Source organism: Falco biarmicus, chromosome 5 (assembly GCF_023638135.1).
Source record: "Falco biarmicus isolate bFalBia1 chromosome 5, bFalBia1.pri, whole genome shotgun sequence".
Taxonomy (NCBI): domain Eukaryota; kingdom Metazoa; phylum Chordata; class Aves; order Falconiformes; family Falconidae; genus Falco; species Falco biarmicus.
Window position 1 is genome coordinate 69578232 of NC_079292.1, and position 25285 is coordinate 69603516.

The 25285-nt window shown below is 48.3% G+C and overlaps 1 protein-coding gene across 3 annotated transcripts in view; it reads left to right on the forward strand.

The window, feature by feature from the left end:
* The window catches only part of LOC130150084 (chromatin remodeling regulator CECR2), a 102564-nt gene extending 77873 nt beyond the window's left edge, over positions 1 to 24691 (forward strand). For all 3 annotated transcript variants that reach the window (XM_056340639.1, XM_056340640.1, XM_056340641.1), the window contains 11 exons: positions 3167 to 3323; positions 7020 to 7149; positions 7432 to 7469; positions 7568 to 7659; positions 7938 to 8064; positions 9286 to 9719; positions 10800 to 10928; positions 11035 to 11857; positions 13858 to 15271; positions 16110 to 16215; positions 16498 to 24691. In XM_056340639.1, coding sequence (XP_056196614.1) covers positions 3167 to 3323; positions 7020 to 7149; positions 7432 to 7469; positions 7568 to 7659; positions 7938 to 8064; positions 9286 to 9719; positions 10800 to 10928; positions 11035 to 11857; positions 13858 to 15271; positions 16110 to 16215; positions 16498 to 16503 — 3456 coding nt within the window. In that variant the 3' untranslated portion in view covers positions 16504 to 24691. The remainder of the gene's footprint in view (positions 1 to 3166; positions 3324 to 7019; positions 7150 to 7431; positions 7470 to 7567; positions 7660 to 7937; positions 8065 to 9285; positions 9720 to 10799; positions 10929 to 11034; positions 11858 to 13857; positions 15272 to 16109; positions 16216 to 16497) is intronic.
* Positions 24692 to 25285: the final 594 nt, after the last annotated feature.

The window sequence follows — 25285 nt, forward strand, 5'->3', positions numbered from 1 at the left end:
GGGGGCCCTCCCAGCACCCGCTGCGCCAGGGCATGGGGAGCCAGGCAGTGGAGGGTGGCGATGCTGGCGGCGCTGGCTCCCCAGCAGGACCTGGCAGTCGTCCTGCCACAGGGGAGACAGGGAAGGTGCCAGCAAGTCTGATGGTTTGTTTGCCAAGAGGGGTGGGCAACAGGCAAGTCTGGGGGAGGAAAGCCCCAGCTCAGTGCAGGGGTGACTCCTTCCTTCGGACTCCACGAGCTGGATGCTGGATGCTGCTTTGGTCCGAGATATAACTGCTCCGTAGGCTCCTAATCCTGTGGGGGATTTCTTAACAGGTGGTTCAGATTAGCTCCTCATTAAAGAGCCGCCTGAGCAGCACCCTCATTAGGGCAGTGCTGCGGAAACCGGAGCAGGGAAGTTTTGGAGGACAAGGGGCCAGGGCACCCAGGGCACCCGTGTCTCCTGGCCTTCTGCCCCTGAAGTCTGATACCCACTGTCTGGAGAGGGAGGCAGAAGGCAGAAGTTTGGCCCTTTCAGGGTCTGGGGCAGGGGGGAGGGGGGAGACAGTGATGTTGTGTCCTGGAGTGCTCTCTGGCGGAGGGAAGGAGGCGGTGATGGCGTGGACGGAGAGGAGAGGGATGGGTTTTATCCTCCAAGTGGGGAGGAAGCTGGAGAAACGTCCCTTTGCCACCTCTTCAGTCAGGAAGAAAGTTTATCTTGTGCTGGGTTCTTGTTTTTATCTTTCCTGTAGGTGTCTGCTTCCACCTCATGTAGTAGGAGCTGACTTGTTTGTGTTTGCTTGTTTTTATAACCCTCGGTTGAGCGCACTCATCCCCAGCGGGCTTTAAGAGGGACAGAGGTCCCTCTGAAAATAAGGCTGTTTCTGTGTCTGGCATGGATGGAGCAGCCTGTGCCGGCACTGCTGCTGCCCTGCACTGCTGAAGGGAGCAAGTGCAGCTGTGGGTGTCTGTGGCAGTCCTTGGTGCTCGCTATACTGCGTTTGGGATTTCTGATTTTCCCTTCTATTCCTAGATCTGCTAGGATGATTTCATTTCCTTTACTTAAAATTGTCCTGTTCTTTGTCGATGCCGTATTTGTGGTGGGTTGATTTGGAACGTGCTATGGATTCTGTGTTGCGCCATTACAGTTTGGGGTGCTGAATGCACCCTGCAGGCTTGGAGAGGTCCTGGTGTGAACACTGCAGCTTGGATGTTGTGTTCATGTTTCCATAGGACATGAATGGTGGAAGCTGTATGAATCCAGGGAAAGGGAATGTCTGACCTGTGTACCGACAATCGAAGAAATTAGTGTGGCACGCCAGGATGGCTTAGGTCTACTGGCTGGAGAATCTAAAGGCTGATGGTCACATCCTCAATAAAATATCTTGGTGTACCAACTTCTGGTGGCTGGTTCGTGCTCACCTCTTTCTCTTCTAATTGCTGCAGAACTTGACTTCTTTGGTTCCTACAGCAATTTAAAGATTGGTCAAGAAAGCTAGTGGGACACTGTTTGATGATGGTCAGAATCAGGCCTGAAATTGTTTGCAGTGCATGAGCAGAAAATTGGATGATAGAGCAGTTGAGAAAGGGATATGAAAAGAATCAAAAGTGGAAATGTAGAATCCGATTCTGTAGGTTCTTGAACTCTCGTACTTGGCATAGCAGTTTCAGTCCTGGGCATCCTGGTGTTTGGATATTGATCAATTGGAGGAAGGATCTGAGAGAGACAACAAGAATGATTAGGGAGCTGAAAGGATTTCTTTATAAGGAAACATCTAACCTAATTGCAGAAACATGGGCATTTCATGTAAGTTTCTGAGGAAGCCCATAAAAGCTGGAATGTGGCTGAAGAAGAGGGGAATTTATGTTCACCCAGAAAAGCATAACTGGAAATAATTGGGTGGCATGAGGGGGTGAGAAATAAACTTTAGGCTGAATGTGAGGAGAAGCTGGCTGACCTAAAGGCATGTGGGCTCACAGAATGGTCCTCCTAGGAAAGGGGTAGAAAAGTGAAGTACTAGTATTTGGCAAAGATCTAAAAAGGAAAAGATAGACTGAGTTCCCTTGTGGTGAGATCAGTTTCACTTTAAAAGATCAGAATAGGGCTTTTCCCTGTCCAGTCTGTCCCTAAATGCAGGATATAGTCCTAATGTCGTCAAGACATCACCCTCTCTTGGACACTTCTCTGTGGCTGTCGGTGGTTGCAACATAATTCGCTTCATGTTGTTGCTGCTGGAGAGAGGGAGATAATACACAACACTGGTCTGCAGAGAGCTGCAGGGGGAGATTGCGGGGCAGTGCTGTGTAGAGGAAGGGAGGCAGAGCAGGGGGAGTGAATGTGCAGTGCAACCAGACAGCGTTTCTAGGTATTTATCAAAACACCCCGAGGTTCCACTTCTAGGCAATGAAACAAGGACAAAATAGTAATCGTGGTGCCAGATTTTTTTCTGGGGATTAATAATGGGCCTGGAGAAGTTGATGGTCTGAGCAGCAGCCAAGGGACCCCAGCTGATTGCTAATCCTCAGGAAATGCCTTCTGCCTACGTAGTGGTTGCTGGTTATTCCCTGAAAATGAAGGTGGAGAAAACTGTATACACATTGTTCTTTCCTGGTTGATATTCCCTGCTGATAAGGCACGCTTATCTTGGTCTTGCAGAAGTCAAAGAGGTGAGAGTGGCTGGTGGTTGACCAATTCATTTGTCTTTATAATTAAATTAAGCTAAAAAAGGTAATTCCACACTGCCATATGCATACCTCACACTTCATTGGAGAAATTTCCTATCTTAAAAAGTAGTCCTTTCTGCTCACGATTCCAACTTGGGGCTCTGCTACCTGGAAGGGGTAGAGGTGTTGTGTCAGGGTATCAACAGCCCATATCCTTTATGGGCAAATACAGAAGGCAGATACACGTGGTATGTCCCTGGCAGAGTCACAGCTTGTCTAACTCATCACTTCTCTTTCCTTTGTCCCTGTATCAGTAGGACTTCATTGCTTGACAAATAACTTTCATTTACATGTTGCTTTTCATCTGAGAATTCATATGTAAAAATCCTTTTTTTCCCCCCCCTTTTTTTCCCCCCAGCCATTCATTGTAGGTATGCTTTAATACTTGCTCAAAGTAAACCTGCCTCTGCTCAGACTTCGACAAGCCAATGCTTTATAGTTTTTGATGCACCATTTTGTTGCAGGTAAACCCGAATGTGCTGAGCTCAATGGAGAAGCAGAGGCGCAGAGAGGAAGAGGAGGAGCGCCAAATACTTATAGCAGTGCAGAAGAGGGAACAGGAACAGCTGCTAAAGGAGGAGAGGAAGAGAGAGATGGAGGAGAAGGTCAAAGCAGTGGAAGGTACATGTGACCAGTGTGAAATGGGTGGAAGCTTTCAAAGCCAAGATTGAGATCTTGAATTGAGAGCTGCCATTCACATTCCTGCCCTGTCAGACCTGCTAACAAGAATATCTTTTCTTGCGCTTACCTTGGATAAATTGGTCTGACTGTAGCTGCTTTTCCTTTGTCTGTCTCTCTTGGTGTTGGTGGCTGTTCTCTACTGCACCCTTCAACTGTGTCATCTTCCCCAAATCATGCTTATTTTCTCCTTTGCTCCAGCTGTTCCTTTTTTTCCTGCTATTTGTGTTGTTCCTCAGTTCTCTTCTGTCTCCCCGTTTGCCTCCTGTGGCCTTTGTGTGCAGGATTAGCTGTCTTTGCTCTTCCTAAATAGCATTTGGTCCTTTTGGCCCAATGCAGAATGAAAGAAGGATCCCATTTGAGGAGAAAGGGAAGGGCACAGCATTGGAGTAGAAAGAGTACCATTTTTATATTGTTACCGGCCTTATCAACTGAAAAACTAAAGATGAGGGGACCATGCTAAACAGAGCACCACGGGTGGCAACTTCAGGTGTTGGTCTTGTGTTTGTGTGGGTTTGACCTAAATGCTGTTTTAATCAATTTTGCAAGAAACAGCCATATTGTTTTTAGTAGGTCAGATCACGGCACAGACAGCAGGCGTTCAGCCAGTACATGTAGGCACTGGCATCTAAGAGCAGGCTCATTTCTGACCACCTTCTCTCTGGCAGCCTCCCTTACAGGGGTTCCTTTATCTGCTGCTTTTCACGCAGTGGCTGGCTGGGCTGTTGCAGTTCCAGGGAAAGGCCGAACATCTTCAGAAAATGGTGGTGGTGGTAATGTGTGGCAGTATCAGTATCGCGGATGCTTAAGTGAATAAAGAATCAGAAAAGGAAAAAATATTAAGTTCGTGCAAACGTTGTAAACTTTCCAAGATGAAACAGTCTGCTACCACATGTTTGGTAGCAGACCAGATGTTATCTAAGAATAGTTTCTTTTACCTGCTTACCTTTCTAACCTTTAGAAAATCCAATTACTTGCTTGGCCTTCATATATATTCCTGGTTGCCAGTCCTAGCTAATCCAGTGCTTTAAACTGAGAATCATCCAGCTTCCATATCTGCCACAGATATCTGTTTCACCTTGGCAAATTGCGTATTCGCTGTGCTTTATTTCTCCATCTGTATAGACAAAATTAATCTTGAAGTTCCAGAAGAGCTGCAAAGATACATGTACCTGGAAAAAGGTCTTGTTTTGGTATAAGCCATGTCTTTTTCTGAGTAAATGCAATTGTTACATCATCTGATGCAAAGGCACCAGAGTAGCTCAAAGAAACTGGCATGGGATTGGGCACTAAACTGTTTTAACCCAATTTAGCATACATTCATGCTTTTCTTGGGCAGAGATGCTTTTATTTTGGTTTGTACAGTTTCTTTCAATTTAGTTTAAACTCATCCCTAGTCAGTTTAGGCTAAGTCAGGAGAAGTCTCCTTTTAAGCTGGTGCAAATGCTGTTTGGAAAGGTTATTTAAATGGCTGACTTGTTCAGTTAAATCACTGCAGTATTTTTCTACCCTAGAAACTGCAGCTATCCAGGTAAAACTGGCTTCTTAACCATCTTTCCTTATTGCCAAGCATATCTGCCATTAGCATTTACTTCCATGACAGTGGAAAGTGATTTGAAAATGAAGTCATTTGTTTTACTTGGTTCCGACTTGTTAAAACTGGACACCCATTGACAGAGATTTTAGAGTAACAAATATATTCTTGCATTTTGCAGTCCGCTTGGGATTTAACATTAATTTTGTAGGGTCTTTTGTCAAGGGGTGATGTGAAACACAGGGTGAAATATCTGTTCTCTGTTGAACTACAGCACTTCACCTGCTTCTTGGTTTTGGACCATATGCCTGTCTTTAGATCACATTCCTGTTTCCAGTCTGGGATTTCACTTCCCCCTACTCCAACACACACCCCAGGTAGCAAGCCTCCTGCTGAGCCCATCTGTACTTTCCTGAATTTATGAGTTAAAGCAGCTTTCTAGATTTCTGTCACAACAGCAGGTTAGAGTTTCCCAGATGCTGTTCCAACATTATCTCTTGCACATGTGACTTTCTAGCTGTTTGAGGTACTTTTTAGGGCATTGGTTAGATTTTGAAAGCTGCTGGGTAGGACTCAACCCAGGCCAACAGCATGACAATGAGCTCTGCCAGTGATCTTTAACATGCTGTATTAATCACTTGCTGTGGTAGAAGGACCTGCCATTAATCCTGACTGAAGTCCAGTCTGGTACCAGGGTAGTGCTCCCCAGTTCCTGTCTGTTTACCAGGTCAGATCCTTGGCAGGCCTGGATGGATTTCTAAAGAATGTACCGCCTTACCTCTTGGCTGCTGTTGCCATGAGATTTCCCTTTTGCAGTCCAAATCATCACCTCGTACCTCATGTTTTCTCACTTAGGCATCCATTACAATGTCATCTAAATGATGCTAATTTTATGAAAGAACCATGAAGTACTGAACTGTGCTTGGATGGACTCAGATAATCTCTGTTAACTGCAATTTGATGTTGGACTCCTCATCATTAAATGTTGTAATACATGTTGTTAGATTCTGTAGGACATCTTAGATACAAGCCTTGTCCTTCCAACTTTCAATACTACCTAGATTCTTCTAACAGGAAATCTGGACTGTCTTCTGACATATATGGCCATGGACCTCCCTGGAAATACCCACCCTTCTACCAGAGCTAGTGCTTCTTGAGTCTTTCACGTTTTCCACAGATGGACCGTCTGCTAGAGGGTATTAGCCCAGTATCTCCCCTATTTCTTTCACTCTGGGTGTTCCCTGATGTGGCCTGTTTTCTGGGGTCTTACTCCTATGGCATCTCTCCTTGAGCATTACTTTCACAGAATTCTGTTCCTACAGAAAGTTGGTATGACCGCAGGTGTTTAGCAAGTCAAATGAATTCAGATTTCCTATAAGAAAAAGGAAATGAGGTTCATAAGAGCCCATAAATTTTCTATTATGAAGCAATCTGTTGGCCAGCTGTCTGGTTGCAAACCACAGGTTATATTACTAGCGTTGCTTCTTCCTGTCTCTCGCCTCTTAAATGAAATCTGTCCCAGTAGCCCTCCTGTGTGGCAGCTTGCTCACGCTGGCTGCAAAGACTTACCTGAGCAGTTGTCCCAAAGCTAGCCATTGTGGTGGAGGGTATTAATGACCTCAGTTACTCATTGCCACCCAGCTGGTAGAACTTCACCCTTGCCTTGACACTGGTCTTCATCCGCTTTAGTGCAAAACCAGCTGCCTTGAGTTCACCTGCCTGAGGTGAAGCATCTGAAGGATGGTAACTTAACAAGCCAGCTCTTTCCATAGTGCTGATCTATGCCTAGGTGTGTGCATTGAACTTATCTTTGTACCACACCATTGTCAGGAATTTGTCTGGAAGCTGCCTAGGGGAGCATCTGTATCACAGTAATGCTTCAAAATCAATAATTGTAAAGTCAAGGGAAAATGAAAAGGCATGTTGATGGTGCACTATCTTCTCACCTCCTCGGCTCCTGTGCCGTTGCTGCTTTTGCTGAAAGAACAAGAATGTTTCATTGGAGTTCTTGAGTGCTGCGGGAGCTGCCTTCAATTTCCCTGCAAGATGTTGTTGACAAGGAGTGCTGAATGTTTTTTCACCTCTTCCCCCCCTCCTCACTGCAGAACGGGCCAGGAGGAGGAAGCTTCGTGAAGAGCGGGCCTGGCTGCTGGCACAGGGAAAGGAACTGCCCCCTGAGCTTTCCCACTTGGATCCCAGTTCCCCTACCAGGGAAGAGCGAAGGACCAAGGATCTGTGAGTATGCAACTGGGCATGCAGCACAAGAGTGCGATGAAGTAGGGCGTATGGGAAGGAGTGTGAGCATTCACAGGAATGAGGAGGGAGAAGTGAGGGTGGAGAACAGCGAGGAGTAAGCTGAGAACATCTGCATTTGGTCCATGCTAGAGGAGAGTTTGTGATGAGGCCTGTTCGTCAGCATTACGGCACTGTGCCCGAGGTGCAAGGGAAGATGAAGTACGAGAGCATGCCTTAACATGTCCTCAGCGTGTGTATTCACTGTTGTGCTTCCCATTACAGCTTTGAACTGGATGACGAGTTCACAGCCATGTACAAAGGTTAGTCCTGCCCCAGCTTTCCCCTTTGCGTGACTTGCGTAAAGTGAAATACTCCCCTGGGCATGTGTGTGTAACTACCTTTCTTTTGATACTGCCAGTTCTAGATGTGGTAAAGGCTCACAAGGACTCTTGGCCCTTTTTGGAGCCCGTTGATGAATCATATGCTCCCAACTACTACCAGATCATTAAGGTATGGAAAGTGGTCCAGCCATCTTGACTGGTGCACTTTGTTGACTGGTTTTTTGGAAACGTTTTGAAGTTTTGTGGGCTGTGTTACCCTTGCAGTCCAACTGCATGCCTCCAATAGTCCCTTCTAGCCTTACAAATCAAGCAAACCAAAAACGAGAGGCTGCCTCTCCGGAGAGCAGCCTCCGCTCCCCATCCCCTCTCTGTGAGGAAGCTAGCTATGCAGCTTTGCAAGCCCTGCTACACTTGCTGCAGCTGAAGGGAGGTTTTGCTGTGTTTCAGGCCCCCATGGACATCTCTAGCATGGAGAAGAAATTGAATGGAGGTCAATACTGTACCAAGGAAGAATTTGTGGGTGATATGAAGACCATGTTCAGGAACTGTCTTAAGTACAATGGTGAAGGCAGTGGTAAGAGCAGTAAGATGCTAAGTTTGGCTATTTGCAGTGCTCAGTCAAAGCAAGCAGTGATCTCTTCCTACTCACCAGTACTTGATTTGTGCTTATTCTCTTTTGGGGTATTTCTGAACTTACTCCTTTGTGTACGCGTGTGTGTGCGTGCCCCTTTTTCCCATAATATCTAACACAGGCTTCGAAAAGCATTGGAGTTTGATTAGCTCCCAGTGTTTGTTGAGTACCACAGAAAAGTGAGGAACGAACCAGGCTTGTAGTCCTTTGAATGGAAAATGTAGTTTTAGGTTTCTTGCCTATTGAATGAAAAACATGAGTCTGCAAATGGGAAACCCTGGGTTGAATTGCCATGCCAATTAAAATTCTACATGTTGCTTAGGTAAGAAATCAGTTCCTATACGGTGGGTCATCACTGCAGACTGTGTCTCACCAGCACTATCTTGAAAGGGCAAAGTTAGAGCTACCTGGCTTGTTGCTGCGGGCCCCAAGTAAAAGCATTCCTGCACTGTCACTGGGAGACCTGTTTCCTGAGGAACTTCAGAGTTAGTTTAGTGGAAACAACTGGAAAGTCACTTGCTTCAAACCCTTGTCATTAACACCTCTCACAGGTCTCTTCCTTCCTATCCACTCCAATGAGAAGCAAGAGCCCCTCTGAGCAGATCTGTCCTGTGGAAATGACGCAATAGAGACACTGGTGTTGGCAAAACCTTTTGTGTCAGGGTCAGCAAGTGCTTTAGAAACTGTAGATGGATAAATATGTGTGCTGATTTTCCTCTGTCTTGTAGCATACAGCAGAGATTTGAATGAGTCCAAGAAAAGCCTCTGAACGTAATCAAATAGCATTGCTGGAAGTTCACATTTCTCCTCTCAGAACTCTGCTGGCTAACTGTGCAGGTCATGCAGCTCTGTGAGCAGAGGTGGTGCGTCTTACAATGTAATTCTTGGCACTATGCTGGAGCACTGAGTTAATGCTGACTCTGCAGAGTACACCACTAATGGCACTTTGTCATGCCTATGTGCCTGTCCTCTGGTGGGGTTACTGAACAAATCTGATGCTGTGTTGCTTACTGAGTTTAAGAACATAAACCAGTTGACTAGTGAGACAAAAGTCTTCCTCAAAGAAACTTTGTTTCTTTTATCTGATGGGGAAAGTCTGATGTTACTTAATTGTTACTCTCTATAAGGCTCTGTTCCTGATGATATTGGGTTTTTTGAGTGCAGAATATACCAAGATGGCTTACAACTTGGAGAGGTGTTTCCACCGAGCAATGATGAAGCATTTCCCTGGGGAAGATGGAGACACAGATGAGGAGTTTTGGATCAGAGAAGACGGGAGACGAGAGAAGAGGAGCCGGCGGACTGGCCGCTCCAGCACAGGCAGTGTTTGGACTCGGTCACGAGACCCAGATGGACCAGGCAAGAGGCAGCAACGCCTGGAAAATGGAGGAAAACCTCCACCATATCGAGCTACTTCCAGGGCTCCTGCTTCTTCTTCCTCTTCCTCCTCCTCCTCCTTCTCCTCGTCCTCTGCAGAGGATCCAAGCGGCAACCCAATGCAGCCTTCTCGAGAAGTGGGCCCTTCCAATGGGCGAGGCTTCCCTCGCTCTCTGCAATATGGTGGCATGCCCAGCCCTGTGCCACATCCCAGCCAGATGGTAAGGAGCAGTTTCTGCTGTTCTTCACCCATCAGGCCTGCGGAGGGAGGGAGGTAAAGGGGAATGAAGCTCTCTACTGTGAAATCCCTGTGGCAACTGAAACTTTTCTGCCCTTAAACTGGTACAGTTTCAATCTTCGCCACATTCACTGGGAACAGTCTCCTAATGTTTCCCATGGCCAGCATGTACCCGTGTGGGCTTGCACCAGCCTTGGCTCCCCCAGTTCTCTTCTCTCCTTAGAGAGTTACCCCATTGTGCAAGGAAAGCAGTCACGTTTCCTCTCTTAACATCTAGTTTATGATGCTGAACAAGCTGGTTGTCTTTCGTCTCAATAGTTTAACAATGCCTGGTAACTTTGCACTACCTGTGTGCTAGTGCATTTCATGCCTTGAGTATTTACAAAAGCAGTAAACAAAATCGAACACCAGGCCACCCTGGACTGCAGCAGTGACCTCCCTTTAGCCCAACATTTATTCTCTGGATGCCACCTGTTCTGCCTCTCCTCTGGGCTGTTCCTCACCCATCCTTCACTGCCTTTTCCATTTTAACCAGTGATGTCTTGTGGTGTGGTGTATCACCTACTCCTCTGAGACTAGGCTACCCTTGCCCTTTTATCTAGAGATCAAATAAAATTTTTAGAGCTATTCCTGTGGTGCAGATAGTGGGAGGCAGTAACTGGAGAGCTGGAGTCAACAACTCTTTTGAAGGAAATCCAGCACGTTTCCCCCATTGTCCTGCTTGCACACCTTTGTGGTCCGCTCCGCTCCTTGGAGTAAATCACTTGCCCCCTCCAGTCTTCTCACTTGCTCCCAAGTAGTTGGGTGGCAAGTCGAGTGTATTGCAGCCTTGAGCACAGGGATGCGTAGGCTGGAATGTGAGAGAGTGGCTTTGTTTGGCAGGGGAGCTGTGTCATCCCGTAGGAAAGCCTACAGGTTTTTCATGGTGCCTCCAAAAAGCCCATCTCCTCATCTGTGTGGTTCTTCCAGCCTTGGCTTCCCCTCACCTGCAGCAGCTCTGCTGCTTTTCTGTGCTTCACAAATTGTTTTATTTCTCCCTCCCACACCTCTCCCTGTTCCCCAGAGACCAGCTGTGCCAGGAACATTTGGTCCCCTGCGAGGATCGGATCCTGCGAAACTGTATGGCTCGCCACGAGTGCCTGAGCCCCATCCCGGAGACCCGGTCCAGCAGCACCAGCACTTTGCCATGCAGGTAAGAAATGCTGCAGCCGAGGGATCCAGCACCCTGGGACCCATACGTCTCCTCTGCTCCTCAGTGCGAGACCTACCTCATCTCTCTCTCTCCCCCTCCTCCCCAGCCGGCTGTGGGACTGAGTGAGCACCGTGGGCACAGGCTGGCCACCCCAGAGAAGCAGGCATGTGCGGGACCGACCCACATCACCAGCCTTGGCCCCCGGCCTGGCGCCCTGCAGCTGGGGCGCATGAGCGGCCCCCCACCCGACACCGTCTACCCGCCGGCCCAGTTCCAGCAGGGCTTCCTCGCGCCGAGGCACAACGGCCCCCCTGTGAGGCCTTCGGAGGGCTCAGAGGTCCCCCCAGGGCACATGTACCGGCCCTACAAGTACCTGAACCGTGCGCACCCAGCCCTGTGGAACGGCAGCCACGGCCCCGCTGGCCAGGGCGCCGTGGGGCCGGAGGAGAAGGTGCCCATGGGGCCGGGGTCCTCGCTCCAGCCCCGCGCCCTGGGTCATATGATGGACCCTCGGGCCATGAGGCCACCGCTGCCTCCCAGCCAGTGGACCGAGCAATCAAATTTCCTACCTCACGGGGTGCCTCCTTCAGGGTATATCAGACCGCCTGGGAAAGCTGCTGGCCAGAGGATGCCACAGCCACCGACCTCTCTGTTTGGGGGACCACCTCAGGTTCAAAGAGGGTGCCAGGGCGGGGACTCCATGATGGACAGCCCAGAGATGATTGCCATGCAGCAGCTGTCCTCCCGCGTGTGTCCGCCTGGTGTGCCTTACCACCCTCGCCAGCCACCCCCGCCGCACCTCCCCGGACCCTTTCCTCAGCTGGCTCACGCAGCCTCTGCTGCTGGCGTGCAGCCCCCAAAACCGGTCATGGGGAACGGCAGCTCGCAGGATCCAACCGGTCAGACCATGGAGATGGAGAGCAACCAAGGTAACCCATCGAGTGCCTGCTGGTAGCATTTGACCTTGCCTGCCTGCATCCCCTACTGCCTTCCCTTTTCCCATGCCAGGGCAGACCCTCTGCCTGCTGGTGTGCACGTGTGGGGTGGGTGCAGGAGCCCCCCCCAGGCCAGCTTTGTTGCTCTTGGGTGTAGGGACCCAAACCTTAATTGTCACGCAGATGCACAAAACCTGTGTCTGCAAATGTGGCTTTATTTGGATTTGTGCCACTAGGAAAGTGGAAAATATGCCCTGACTTTCAGGCTTGCCAGAGTAGTTTTTAAACAGTGGCTGAGGCTCAGCAACAAAAGCAGGGTTTTTTTCTAGAAAATTACTAAAATCTTGATTAAATAGTTATGGGACACACAGTTTTCACATGTGTATTCTTATTTTTTTAATCTAAATTGGCATATATTTTCTACTCCAGCTTAGATTTTTCTAAAATTGCTTTGTTTGACAGTAGCCTGCCAGAGGTCCCTTCTGTCCCAGCTCTAAGTGCAAGTTATCAGCTTGCCATGGGGTACAAATGCAAAGCATAGGCTGTGATGCTTCTAGAGCTCACTTGGAGTTAATTTAAAAATTGGATCTGCAGAGAGTTAAGTAAGAAAAGAAGATGTTATGTGAATAAATGGTTTAAATATACTCCTTTGAGTGTATGTCAGTATGGCTTCTCTGAAATGCACATGTGCCTTGTGAGCTCTCGGCATCTCAAAATCTTCACACAACAGGATTGCCCAAAAGCCCCTGAGCAGCCATGTCCATTCAGGTGGGATGGCAGCATGTCATGTGTGCCATCACAAGTTTCTTTCTAGTTGAATTTCATCATTCGAGCTGGTAAAGTAGAGATCAAAAAAACCCCAACCTTCAAATAAAACAAACCTAAAGTAGAGATCAAAAAAACCCAGAGATCAAAAAAATATTTTTTTTCATTAATTCTAGCTGGTAAACTAGAGATCAAAACCCTTGCATCTTTTATCGATCCCTCGTGTGCCTTGCACTAAGAGGAAACTCTTTCCTTGTGTGACATTGCTTAAAAGTCGTCATCATTTAACTGTGCTGGATATAGAACAGAGACTGGGGGAGGATGTTGAGTGATTGCAGGGCCAAGTAGCTACATCTCCAAATCACAGTTGGTTAAAATCTGACTGCAATAGGCTCCACAGCATCTCAGTATGTGGTAGTGCTTCTGCCCGAGCTGTGGGCAAGTGGAGTTTGTGAACCAGGAGGGGCAACAAAGCCCAAAATCAAGCTGCCGTTACCCTGACTTCTTATTTTGCTGTCATGTGGACTCCACTGTGGTATTCCCCAACTCTGCCTCTTCATTAGGCAGCCTCTGCACACCCATGTGTGAGACTAAACCCACATATGCAGTGTTACTCCAGCGGAGATGTGATTTATTGGTGGCTTGCAATCAACAGTGTGCCTGTATCTTGAGGGTTCAGTCCATGTGTGCCATATTTCCAAGAGAGGTGCAACCTCATGGGTAGTTTTTAAAAGAGCTCTTTTAAAAGAAGCAGCTACTAAAAGCCACCTGACGTTTCAAAGATGCACTTTGGAATTGCTAAAGGTCTCTGAAGGGAAGACTGTGATGGGTGTGGGAAGGAGACTGCAGCCCCCCAGAAGAGCAGTTGTCCTGGTGCCACACTCAAACCGTCCTGTAGAGAGGTTTGAGTAGGGGATGGGATATTTTAGGCTTTGGAGTACTTATAACGAAAGGGCCTTCATGGCTTTAGAAAGTCACTGATTTTTCTCTTCCATTTGCACAACAGTGGGATGCTTCCTCAGTCCAGGTGTTAGGTGCTTGTTGGGCAGGTCTGCCCAGCAGCAGCAGATGTTGAGTGGCTACTTTGATAGCCCTGGTTAAGCTGGCAGGAATTACCCTTTGGCACATGTGCTTTGGGTCAGCATCAGTGGGTGTGTGTACGTGTTGGGCAGGGAGGGCCAGTTCCCAAAATTAGACCAGTATGTAACTTTTTCCCAATCTCTTTCCAGTGGAGCCACCAGCAGGCGTAGACGAGAAGGCTCAGTGCATTGGTATTCCCGACGGGGCCTATGCCAAAATCCTACCTCATCCCAAGCCCCCGCTGCCCATGGAGTGCACCAGGCGCGCCTTGCCCCTGGACGGGGAGGGGGACAGCTCCAGCGTGAAGGGTGACATGAAGGCAGGGCAGGGCAAAGGCGCGTGGCCGGTGGAGAGTGGCTACACTGGCGGCCCGGGCTGCATGAGGGACCTGGTTCCTACCTCCGAGAGAGGAGGGGGTCCCCTGCCTGAGAATGGGGCAGCAGGTGAGGGGCCAGTGGCCACCACCGAGGGGAAGGGGCTAGCCGCCAACCTTCTGGAGAAGCCCCTCTGCAGCAGTGGGAAGGCTGTGCCCGAAGCAGCTGTGCCTTGCATGGGGCAGGGCACTGGCCTCCCCGGCGTGGATGCCAGCTCCATGGGGGCCACCCCCAACCAGTTCCACCACCCACTCTACATGCCCGGTCTGGAATACCCGAATTCAGCTGGGCGGTACCACATCAACCCAGGCCTGCAGGGGTTCGGCCCTGTGATGGGGGGGAAGCCGCCTCCTCCTGCCTCCCACCCCCAGCATTTCCCCCCACGGGGCTTCCAGCCAAGCGGCGCCCACCCTGGTGTCTTCCCGCGGTATCGGCCCCCCCAGGGCATGCCCTACCCCTACCAGCCGCAACCTCAGCCTTCCTACCACCACTACCAGCGACCACCCTACTATGCCTGTCCACAGGGCTACTCGGACTGGCAGAGGCCTCTTCACCCCCAGGCCAGCCCCAGTGGGCACCCCACCGCCCACCCACCCCTGGCCAGACCCCCTTTCCCGGACCGGGGGTCTGCCAGCGGCTTGCAGGGCTGTGAGGCACTGAGCGCCGCCCTGGCCTCTCCCAACCGCATGGACATAGCGAGTGCCAAAGAGGTTTCTCCAAGTGATGGGCAGGATCTGGGGCCTGAAGATGAGAAGTCCGAGGAGTCCCAGGAAAGACCAGAGAGTCCCAAAGAGTTTCTTGATTTGGACAACCACAACGCGGCCACGAAGAGGCAAAGCTCGGTGGCAGCAGGGGAGTTCCTCTACGGAGCTCCTCCACCACACCTGGGTTCGGGGATGGGATTCGGCCCATCAGCCTTCCCTCCCCACGGGGTCATGCTACAGACTGGCTCTCCTTATGCATCCCGCCATCCTGCCAGTCATTTCCAGCCCAGGACGTATGGATCGCCCATGAATGCTCACTTGTCTCATCATCCAGCCCCCAGCCAGGCCAACGGCCTCTCTCAGGAGGGACCCCTGTACCGCTGCCGAGAGGAGAACGTAGGTCACTTTCAGGCCTTGTTGATGGAGCAAAGAGGCAGTGGAGGTGGCATGGCGGGGCCACCCCAGGACTTGTATAGACCCTCGGGGTAAGATTGTGTTTTCTGCAAGAAGGCAAGGCGGGAGGGGGGTGATGATAAGTGTTGGATATCCTTGAAAGTATATGGCTTGAAGTCAGGGGAGATGGCAAGTGAATTGGAAGGCTAACAGGTGACTCTTACGACGCTTGGAGTAAGAGGTCCCTCAAGCTGGAGGGAGTCTCCTTGCAGCTTCTTAAAACAAGTAGCAATCACTATCCTGGAGACCAACAGCCTGCCCCATCCACCCCCACACCAGAGCTTTGTTTTATCTGACGGTGTTTTGTTAATGTGTCATCCAGGGTTGTGCATCTCTTAATCAGATGGACTCTTGCCATTTTCTTTGCAAGTATTTTATTGCCTCTTTCTCGTAGCGAGGCATAATAGCTAACTAAAAGTGGAAGTTAGCCTCTTGTTATGAACTCCTTTACTTTAACATTGCCCTGTTTTCCCTTTGCTCTTGCTTTGCCCTTCCTCTCTGTCTGATATTTCCCTAACAGAAAATTACTTCTCACTGGGACTGTGCATATCACATTTTATTCCTGAGTAGAAAATCCTGGTACTCAAAAAATTGCCTGTTTAGATTTTATAAATGTGCTTCAGCTGTTACTGTTTTGTCATAGTTCCAGCATGACAGTCCTTCTTCTAGTATTCAGGGAGCTTGGCTTACAGCTGAGCCACTGGGGGAAGTGGCATGGATTAAAGGCTGTGTTTTGGAGGGAAGCCGGGAAGAGGAATACATGAGATGCATGCTTGTATATGAATGTTGTATATATGCATTCAACAAAGTAGACGGGATTTGCTCTTGATATTCATGTGCTAAAACTCTCTCCATTCAACCTGGCTCCAGAATGCAAATGCATCAGGCTCAAGTTCCTTTCCCGAAGATGCCTACAGCAACCATGTCCCGGGAAGATTTGACGTCACAAAAACCATCAGCATTGCCTCTGGATCAAGTAAGGGCTGCTAGAGAGGGCAGAGTTGAAATGCGAGTCTGTCTTTTCCCACTGGTTAAAGGGGTGGAGTGTTTGATGAGAGTGGGAAGCACCGGAGGAAGCTGGGAAGTGAACTGCTGCTGTGCAGAGGCGTTGGGGATGTCTCTATAGCCTTAGCTGACTGTAAAACATGTCCTAGGTGGACTGATAGTGCTAGCTTTGCACTGGTTGCATGCAATCATGAGGTTGTTACTTTCTAAAGCTGCCAGTTAAAGCCTCCAACTCTTGTTCTTCCTCTTCCAGAGCTAGTCCGAGGAAGGAAGGACCTCACAAAGATGAAAGCCACGCGTGATTTGGACAAGGGGGAGGAGGTGCAGGCCTTCCTCCCACCCTCCCCTCGCCCAAGCAGCATGTAGCTTCCTGGGTCCGTGGAACATGGTGCCGCAACGGCTTTTGTGTTGGAAACCTGGAGCGGTGCTGGGCCCCAGCCAGCCAAGCAGCTGGCTCGCCATCACAGGGCGAGCATCGCAAACTAGTGGCTTTCTGTGACCGGAGACTGCGTCTCATTCAGGGTTTGAGGGATTTTTTGGGGTGGGGAGGGCGGGGGTGGGGGCGGAAACTTTCATTGACTGCTAAACTCAGGTATATTTTTCAGGGTGGAAGAGGACGATGATGGAATTTTACTTGTAGTATTAACGTGTGTGTTTTGGAGCTGGATCCAGTTTACAGAATTTAACCTGTTGCCTTTTTAAATAAATTTCTGTTGTTGGTGAATGTATTGTACATAATGGGGGAGGGGGTGGGCCCAGCTTGTAGTGGGCTTAGCACTGGAGGAATCCTTAACTGTTTACAATCATATCACACTGAAATCTTTCAGGATAGGGTTAGAGTTTGCGGGGAGCAGGGAGAGGTGAGGGAATGTGTGGTGGATGACTTGCTGTCCTCCTTCCTGTCCTCTGCAACCAAGACACGACCCAACAGTTGGTTGACTTAATTGCAGGAACTGCTCAGGAGCATAATGTGTCCTCTTTCTCTTGTCTTCTTCCTCCTTCCCCTCTCACCCCCAACTCCACCCCTCTGGATCCAGGGCCTGAGTGCACTTCCAGCTCCTGTCATCATGGGGGAACAAGGAAACCAGGACCAGGAATTGAAACCAGGACAGGACATTCATGGCATTGTCCCTTCTGCTAGTATAGTACCCTTCTCCCTGCCTTTCTGATAGGAGAAATGTATGCTCTAGAAAACAGAAAGTGGCGTAACTGGACATCTTAGACTTCTTTCAGTGAAACCGGTGCAGCTGGGGGTAGAGCAGCACCTATCCAGTAGAACAAATACTGTGCAAATCTGTACTGCCCTGCTGCCCAAGCAGGAGGGGCAAGTCCCCACCATTCTTTCTCTGACCCTTGGCTATATTCACTTCTTAGCAGCAGCAAAGTAGAAAGTACCCTGGGGTTCCTGACCACTTTTGTTCCTGTGGAGGGAGGACCATGAGGCTGCTTTGTGGGAATGGTTGGTTTACTGCAGTGTGAGCTGTTTGTTGGCCTCTGGAGTTGCATTTGGTGTTTGCAAGTTGCAGGTGAATCAGAAAGCACTGATTCAAAATCAGATGTTGAGGTGTCATGGCTCAGGGATAGAGGGATGAGAGGTCTGCATGCCCAAGTTGAGTTGGTTTGACTTTGTCATCATTGATAATGTAGCAGCAGGTTCTACAGAGCTAGTGGCATCTTCCCTCAGAGGCTGTGTGCAGTCTGCAGGGGCTGTCCTCACCAGCTGCAATACTGCACTGGGAAACCCCTGCATGCCAGTGCTTTATCAGCCACTGGTGTTCAAGTGTAGGTTTGGCAAATGAGTTTAGTAGGAATCTCATCTGCATTTATTCACATCTTAAAAGCTAACAAACACACACAGTTGATTATTCTTGGGGAAGCTGGGGTGAAAGGGGAGTTGCTACGCTACAAGACAGGGCAGCAAGATCTACTGGGACCGTAGCCCTGCTGGGCAGGCTGCTGGTTGCACTGCGGGGGACAGCGGTGTGGTTAGAAGGAGGATGTGCCAATCTGTTGGACAAACTGTGCTAGCAAGAGCACAAGTGGCAGCAGAAGTGAGGACAGAGCAGCATGCCCTTTAGTCTGTGGTGCCAGCTAGGAGAGGGTCTTTGTCTCCAAGTTTCTGGAGAATTTTTCTGGCTGCTTCATTGTCTTGGATGGTGTCATCACCCGTATTTTTAGCTGAATTGCACTAGCATGCACAACTGCACCACCTTTGTCCTGCTGTGTAGATATACTGTGCTGGCAAAGCCATTTGAGCAAATGGCAGGTAGCATCTGACTGAACTATTACTCCTTCTGTACTAAGCTTTTGGAAGCACAAAAAGCCTAAAAGGTGAGAAATATTCTTTCCTGAAATAGTTGGAATAAGAAAGGACTGCCACGTTAGTGCCCACGTACAAATGAGTCTCACTGCACTGTTGCTGCAGTACTTTAGCCTCTGATGAGCTGAGTCAGGCCAAGCTGTTTTCCAAGCCTAACAGGAGTTAAACTTCTTCGTGCTATTCCCACAAGCATGCTTATAATCACAGTTCTTTTTACCCACTGCTGCAACTAGCCTATGAACTATAGCTGCTGTCTGCTTAGTCCAGTGAGTTGCCTGGGACAGCTGGCTGCTGTCCCTTTGCTTCTTTGATTGGCTTCTTTGCAAAGCAGGAAGACTTCAAAATAATGGGAGTTACTTACAATGTCTATCTATAGATGTCATTACATTATGAAAGGGAGATTTTTCTTGGTGGGTTTGGGGTTTTTTTTTTTTTCCATTTGTATTCATCTGCCAGGGAGCAATTGTCACTGGTGGATTGGTATAAACTGGAATAGATGATCCTGAAGGCTGTCCTTGGACTCGGAAGCAGATAATTGCTTTCCCCAGCCCAGAACATCATGCTATGGCTCATCCAAATTTGTCTCACATCTGAGGGTTTGCTGTTGGCTCATTAACTGGCAGTGGGTGTTCAGAGGTGCCCCAGCTGCTCCGAAATGCAGGTCTATATCCTTCACTGAATGGAGGTACTGAAGGAGCAGTAGGTATTTATGAAAAACTCTGCAAGTATAACTGCTCTTCAAGACAATAAACCTGCAACAAATGAAAACATTGTTGCTTCTTTTTGTAAAGCATTTAGTTCATTGTAGATATAAAAACAATTTGAAATACCACATTTAAAAATAGAGGAACTGTAAAATGTAACTTGTAGCAAAGTATTAGAAATTCTGGAAATGTGAATGTAGATTCTGCAGCCAACCTCTGTCATACTTCACCCTGTGTCTTCTGCATCACAGACGTTACCCAAATATTTGTAATTAAATACCTTTAATTCAGCTCATTTGTAGAACAGGAGGTTTTAGAAGCTATAAAAAAACCCTAACCAAGCTGAAGCACTCTTAGCCTTCACCTGTAACTGGCACTGAAAACATGGTCCTAGTGGTCGTGGTATCTGGATGAGTACCAAGCCCAGATCAAAGCAGAGGACAAATAAGAAAGGCAAGAATTGCTTGTATCTGCCTGGAGAGTGTAGTGGAATGTTAGACGGTGACAGAAACCCTGAGGATCCTATATGAGGTGTGCGACATGAAGATATTATCCCTTACCTGACATAATGCAAATCTGAGAGAAAGATTTGACTTGAGGATGGAAGATGAAACAGCATAGTGAAGCTGACCCCTCCTGGGAGGGTTTCAAGGTAAATGGCTTTTGGCGTAGTCAGTAATTCTTATTAAAATGACTAACAAGCTGCTGTTGTGACAACACGTGGTTTATGTTAGAAAAGTACTAATATAGCGTAGGGGGAACTATGGCTAGGCTACAGGGATAGGGCTGTTCTGGGGACAGGACACACTAAGAGGGAGAGCTGCTTGTGGAATCTCAGTTTGGAGTTTCCAGACTTTCAAATGCTTTGTTCATAAGTGTCTGGGGTTTGTGGTTTTTTTTCTCTTATAATGATATCTAGGAATGCCCCCCGAGAATCGGAGCTCTATCTTGCTAGGTACAATCTGAGCAAATCACAGAAAATTGGCACCCCGCAGAGGGCACAGAGCTGGGGGCGGATTGATGGGAGTGGAGCACCAGTGGGAATGTCTGGGGAGGAGCAGAAGATGTGAGCTTTCTAGTTTATGGTTTCCCAACCCTTGCTGCACAAGGCTGCTTTGTAGATATTGTGAAAGAGGCAGGTTTAAGGAGGGATTCAGAAGAACGTAAAATGGCAGGTCTTTATGGAGGCAGTGGTACTTTTTTGGCATGGGTTGGCATGCAGTGCAGGAGAAATGTGGCTGCATTATAAAATATCCTGGGTTTTGAGTGCCATACTTGTATCGCTATCTTAAATGATATTTAACACAACACAGAGAAATTGTAGACTCTGGTTGGAAGCCCTCTTTCTCAACCTCCAGCGTTGTTGTTGTGTAATATATTACCAGTTGGTCCTTTTTCAGAAAGCTTCCTGAGCTAGTGACTTTGCAAAGTTTCCTGTAGCTATTACTTTTTCCATACGGAGGATGTGTTTTGCTGTAATTACGGATTTCATGTTAGACAAGACAATATATATATATTGTGTGTGTATATATATATATATATAAAAAAATATGCTGACCATGCTTGAGCATGCCAAAAACTTCCAAGATTCTCAGAAGAGTTTTGTACACTACTCTGGCTTTTAGCCTTTTGCTCTCCCCTCCACTGCCTCCTTTGCAAGTGATACATGGTGTTCCCAAGTTCCCGAGGTGTTCAATTGCCATTATAAATGCCACTGTATAAACTTCCCATAGGACTCTTTAAGCTTTGAGCATCTCAAGTACTACAGACCCTGGCAATTCTACTAAGTATTTTGGGAAGGCCAGTCACTGAGACTTCACAGTGATTTTAGCTCTTTCTAGCAGAAGTTTGCCGTCTATAAATTCCATGGTGTGACCCAACAAACCACTCGGTAGCAATCCAGGGCACCAGCCTGCAATGAGGAGGACAAAATTGCAGCTTCAAGGCCCAACTGGTTTGATTTGTGACTTTAAAGTACATGGAGACACTTTTCTTGGAATGGCTTCTGATTTTCTTGTCTGCCAAATGCCTTTCCCATGCAGACTTTTTCAAACAAATCTCCTGTGTATATTTTTGTAAGTGTGGTTTCTCGGGGTCTTGGAGAGCTATCAGCTTCTTGATGTCTTATCTGAAAGCTAGTCACAGAGACTGTCTTTCATTCTGCTGACTGAGGCAGTTCTCCTGCAGCTTCTCACTCCAACACTTCTCCATTTAAAATGAAAGTATAATTAGAAAACAACCTTCGTTTATTTCCTCTACTGATCTCTGTTGGTCTTCTGTGCATCTCTGTGTTCAGCCAGGGCTGTTGCTTTGTTCTTGATGGCTTTGCTCTGCTTTCCTTTTCTGAGGAGATGGTGTTGCTGTATGCATTGTGGAATTTTGGAGAAGGTGCTGAACTGTGTGGCAGAGAAGTGCCATTGCAAGGGGTGGCTTGGAGAAGACAAACGGGAATTTGTGATGGTGTGGTTGCTCCAGGTTTCCCCTCACTGCAAAGCAACTGCGCAGCTTGGTCTGCACTTAATTAGAGTAACCCCTTTAAAAGTTTTTACTGCGGTGCATTGGTGGTAGAGGAGTTTGCTCTTGCAGAATTCCTGTTTTGCTTGAAGTCCAGCACTGGTGGTTGAAGAGCAGGTGTGTGAGTACCGTAGCCTTTCTGTAAGGCTGAGATTGAGATAGCAGGCTGTGAAAGTAGGGTTGCAGCTGCAGGCCATGTGACAAGCTTTAAGAGCATGTGCTTATTGTAACCAAGAAAGCATCTCAAAGGTTGACCTTCCAGCCTTTCCCCATCTGTACCTGTTTAACGTACAGATGAGGGTAAAGCATATTCGGGCTTGGCAGGACCCCTGCCGCCCATGCGGAAGGAAAACACTTTTAACCAGCACATAATGAACTACGCATTCTGGTTTTCACTCTCCACTGCCCACGTCCCTCTCTGAAAAAGAGCTGGGGAGGGACCCATTTCCAGCTGTCTCCAAATAGGAGCTCCTGGGATGACAAGAGCAAGGCTTGGTCCACCCCTAGGCAAGGAAATTCAGGACAGGGTTTTATGTATTTGAAACTAGATAGTAGCATCCAAGCGTACCTTCAAAGCGCAGATGTAGAGAGCTGTGTGGTGCCATTCCCTTTTTGGCTGCTGTCCTGCCTCAGCTCGCATGCAGGATTTGAGAGACCATGGAACGTTTTGTAGTTTTAACACTGCTGGCCTTGCATTGACTGAGGGGGTTTTTTTCCTTAATTTGCAGCAGTGGCCTAGATTTCTTTTGGCAAGGGTCTTCCTCTTTTTGAAATGTAGAGGTCAAAGTGGACAGTGCATCCAGGAGAGAGCAAGAGCTACATCCACCAGTGGAAGAGGGATCGAAGCATTAATTAGGGCTGAGGATTAATTGTCATTTTCACCAACTCTAGCAAGTCCCTCCATTCTTTGCCCCTTTTAGTTGAAAACACTTGGTTCACTAGCAGAAGGGTAGTGGAATATCTTCTAAATAAAAGTGGAACTGACTCTGTGTGGGCAGAGTTCCCTTGCTGTGGACAGAGTTAGACCAGATGGCCTTCAAATCAGCAAGAGGCAAGCAGCCACCTAGTGCACTCAGACACTGTGGAGTACATCAGAGGAGCGATCTCCCTTTCTGAAAGGGCCTCAGCTTTTAGTCTGGCAAGTCCTCTGATCCCCTTTTGTGTCACATACTGATACTTCCCCTCTCCTTGCTTCCTAGCTTTCAAGTTTCTTTCCCTCTGCTCACTTTGCTGCAGTCGGTTGCTGTCAAGTGCAGAGATGAAAGCTCACTGCCCACGCAAAAAAGGGGCAGAAGGTTGGATTTGCCAGCTGACTTCTCTGTACATGCATATAGAAAGCAGGTGGGGTGTACATATTTAATCTCCCCATGGAATTAAGGTGTCCTCAGTGGCTCACTAGCATTCTCTCGTGTGCCCCTCGTGTTTGCCACCCTGGCATGGTGGTGTCTGTCCCTCTGCCAGCACAAGGGTTTGCTCCTGGACCCTGTGCAGGGTTCCCGCACGTGATCTTGGCATGTCTACCTCCAAGAGGGCTTAGGTTAAAAATACATACTGTCTATAATCGTGAAAACTGTTGCTTCTCTCCCTTGATAGATCAATGAACACTGCTGCCTGATTTCTTCTGAGCAATAACATGCAGCGGTGTAACGCTGACCTTCCCACATTGTTTCAGGGAGCGGATGGCTATGAAACACGCTGGGGGGCTTCACAGTTTGAGTGGGAAGCAAGGTGCTTTCTGTGGCCCTGCATTTTATGTGCACCATGTTCCTGCTTTCCCAGTGACCGTTGGGTTGATTTAGGTAGCCAGGAGAGAGCTGGTTGCTGCTTCTGTGTTTGGGAAGGTAGAAAGGAAAGGGAGCAAGTGGTGAAGTTGAGGCTTGTCCGCAAAGCAGAGCACAGGGAAGAGGGGTGCCTATGGCTGCTACGGAGCAAGGGGTGGGTGGGCCACTGGTTTAATGCCTCTGAGGGAGAAGAGCAACCTGCTGCTGCTTCACTTGGGGTTGATAGGGGAGGTAGCGGGAGAGCCTACGCCACTACATCCATTTTTCTGAAGTTGGGTGACATTGGGGGTTTTTTTGTGTTATTGTAAGTTTGTAAAGAATGTAATCTGTCTGTCGGGGGCACAAGGAGAAAACGGGGGCCTTTCTCTTTTTGGGTGAGGTTGTTCTTATGTTGCTGTGTTTTTTGTTGTTGGGTGGGGAGGGTGTTAGCAGCCACAGGGGCAAAAGCCTGGCCCTTGTCAACTGCTTGCAACTGTCCCAGGGCAATGGGAGGGTGAGCTGATGCTGCATCAGAGACCTCCCACACCAAGCTGTGAAAATAACTCCTGCCTGCATCCCTCTGTGGGGGGAATCTGACCTGCATGGGGCTCTGCACTGGGGTGTTTTGCTGAGTGGTGGAACGTAATGCTTGAGGGCTGGTTCTGCTCACCTTTGGCTTGGTTAGAAACTGAGCTGGATAGATGCTCATGCTGTTTAGGAAAAGTTGGATTTGATAGCCTGAATTTCTCAGTGCAAGAAGGAGTTCATGCTGGAATTGCTCTCCCCAGAAGAGGCTCAGGTGCTGCACCTCTCCATCGGCTGCTGTCTCACTCCCGCCTCCCTCCCCATCCCGTAGAGCACAGTGTCAGGGATCCTCTTCTCTCTCCTGCTGCTGCAAAGTTGTGTGAACTTTCCTGGTCAATACTGGAAAGGGGAATGCTATTTATTTTTATATTGTGTATATTTTGTCTTGGTCTGCTGATTACCTTTGTTCCCCAAGAGCGACAGTTACCTCAATAGTTAGTTTAATACTGTGTGTTGGGTAATTTTTTTAAAGAACTTTTTTAAAAGCTTGATCCTTGGAGGTCTGTAGATTTTATTTCCATATGAATTGGTTATTTTGTATAAAGTACATTCTTAAAATAGCAATCATCCTTGCTGTATGTGTGTTTTCTTGTCTCCTGGATGGTCTCCCTTTTCCTTTGTAAAGGGGGAGCAGACGGGGGTGGGAGGGAAACACAGAGGGCTTTTTTCAGAGAGACAAAGCCCTGGACTGCAGTCAGACACGGTTGTACCACCTGAAATCCATTTACAAGAGAGCACCTGGAAAGCTAATTGGGATCATTTCCCCTCCTAAACGCAGCTGTCTGCCTATGAACAACACAGTTGTGGAAATGAGATGGTGTCACTGCTTTTCCCCCCAAGTCCCTGGTGGGCTGTGGGTTTTTCTGCAGCCCAGGTGTGCTGGAAAGCCTGCCTCCCTCCCCGAAACACCATGTGGTCTGGGGCACAGATAGTCTGTTTCCCCCGAAACTCCTCTGCTTTGAAAAGGGTGATGGCCCTTCAGTAAAGCCTGCATAGTGGTGCTGCTATGAGGAAGGAGCTGGTGTAACCTATGTGTTTTCCCTTTGTGCTGCTTTAATGCTAAAGCAGCACAGGTTGTGGCAGCTCTCGGGGGCGGTTAGGGGAATGGGAAGCCTTTTGAGCTCATGTGCAGTGGTCCGAATCCATATTGGACCCAAA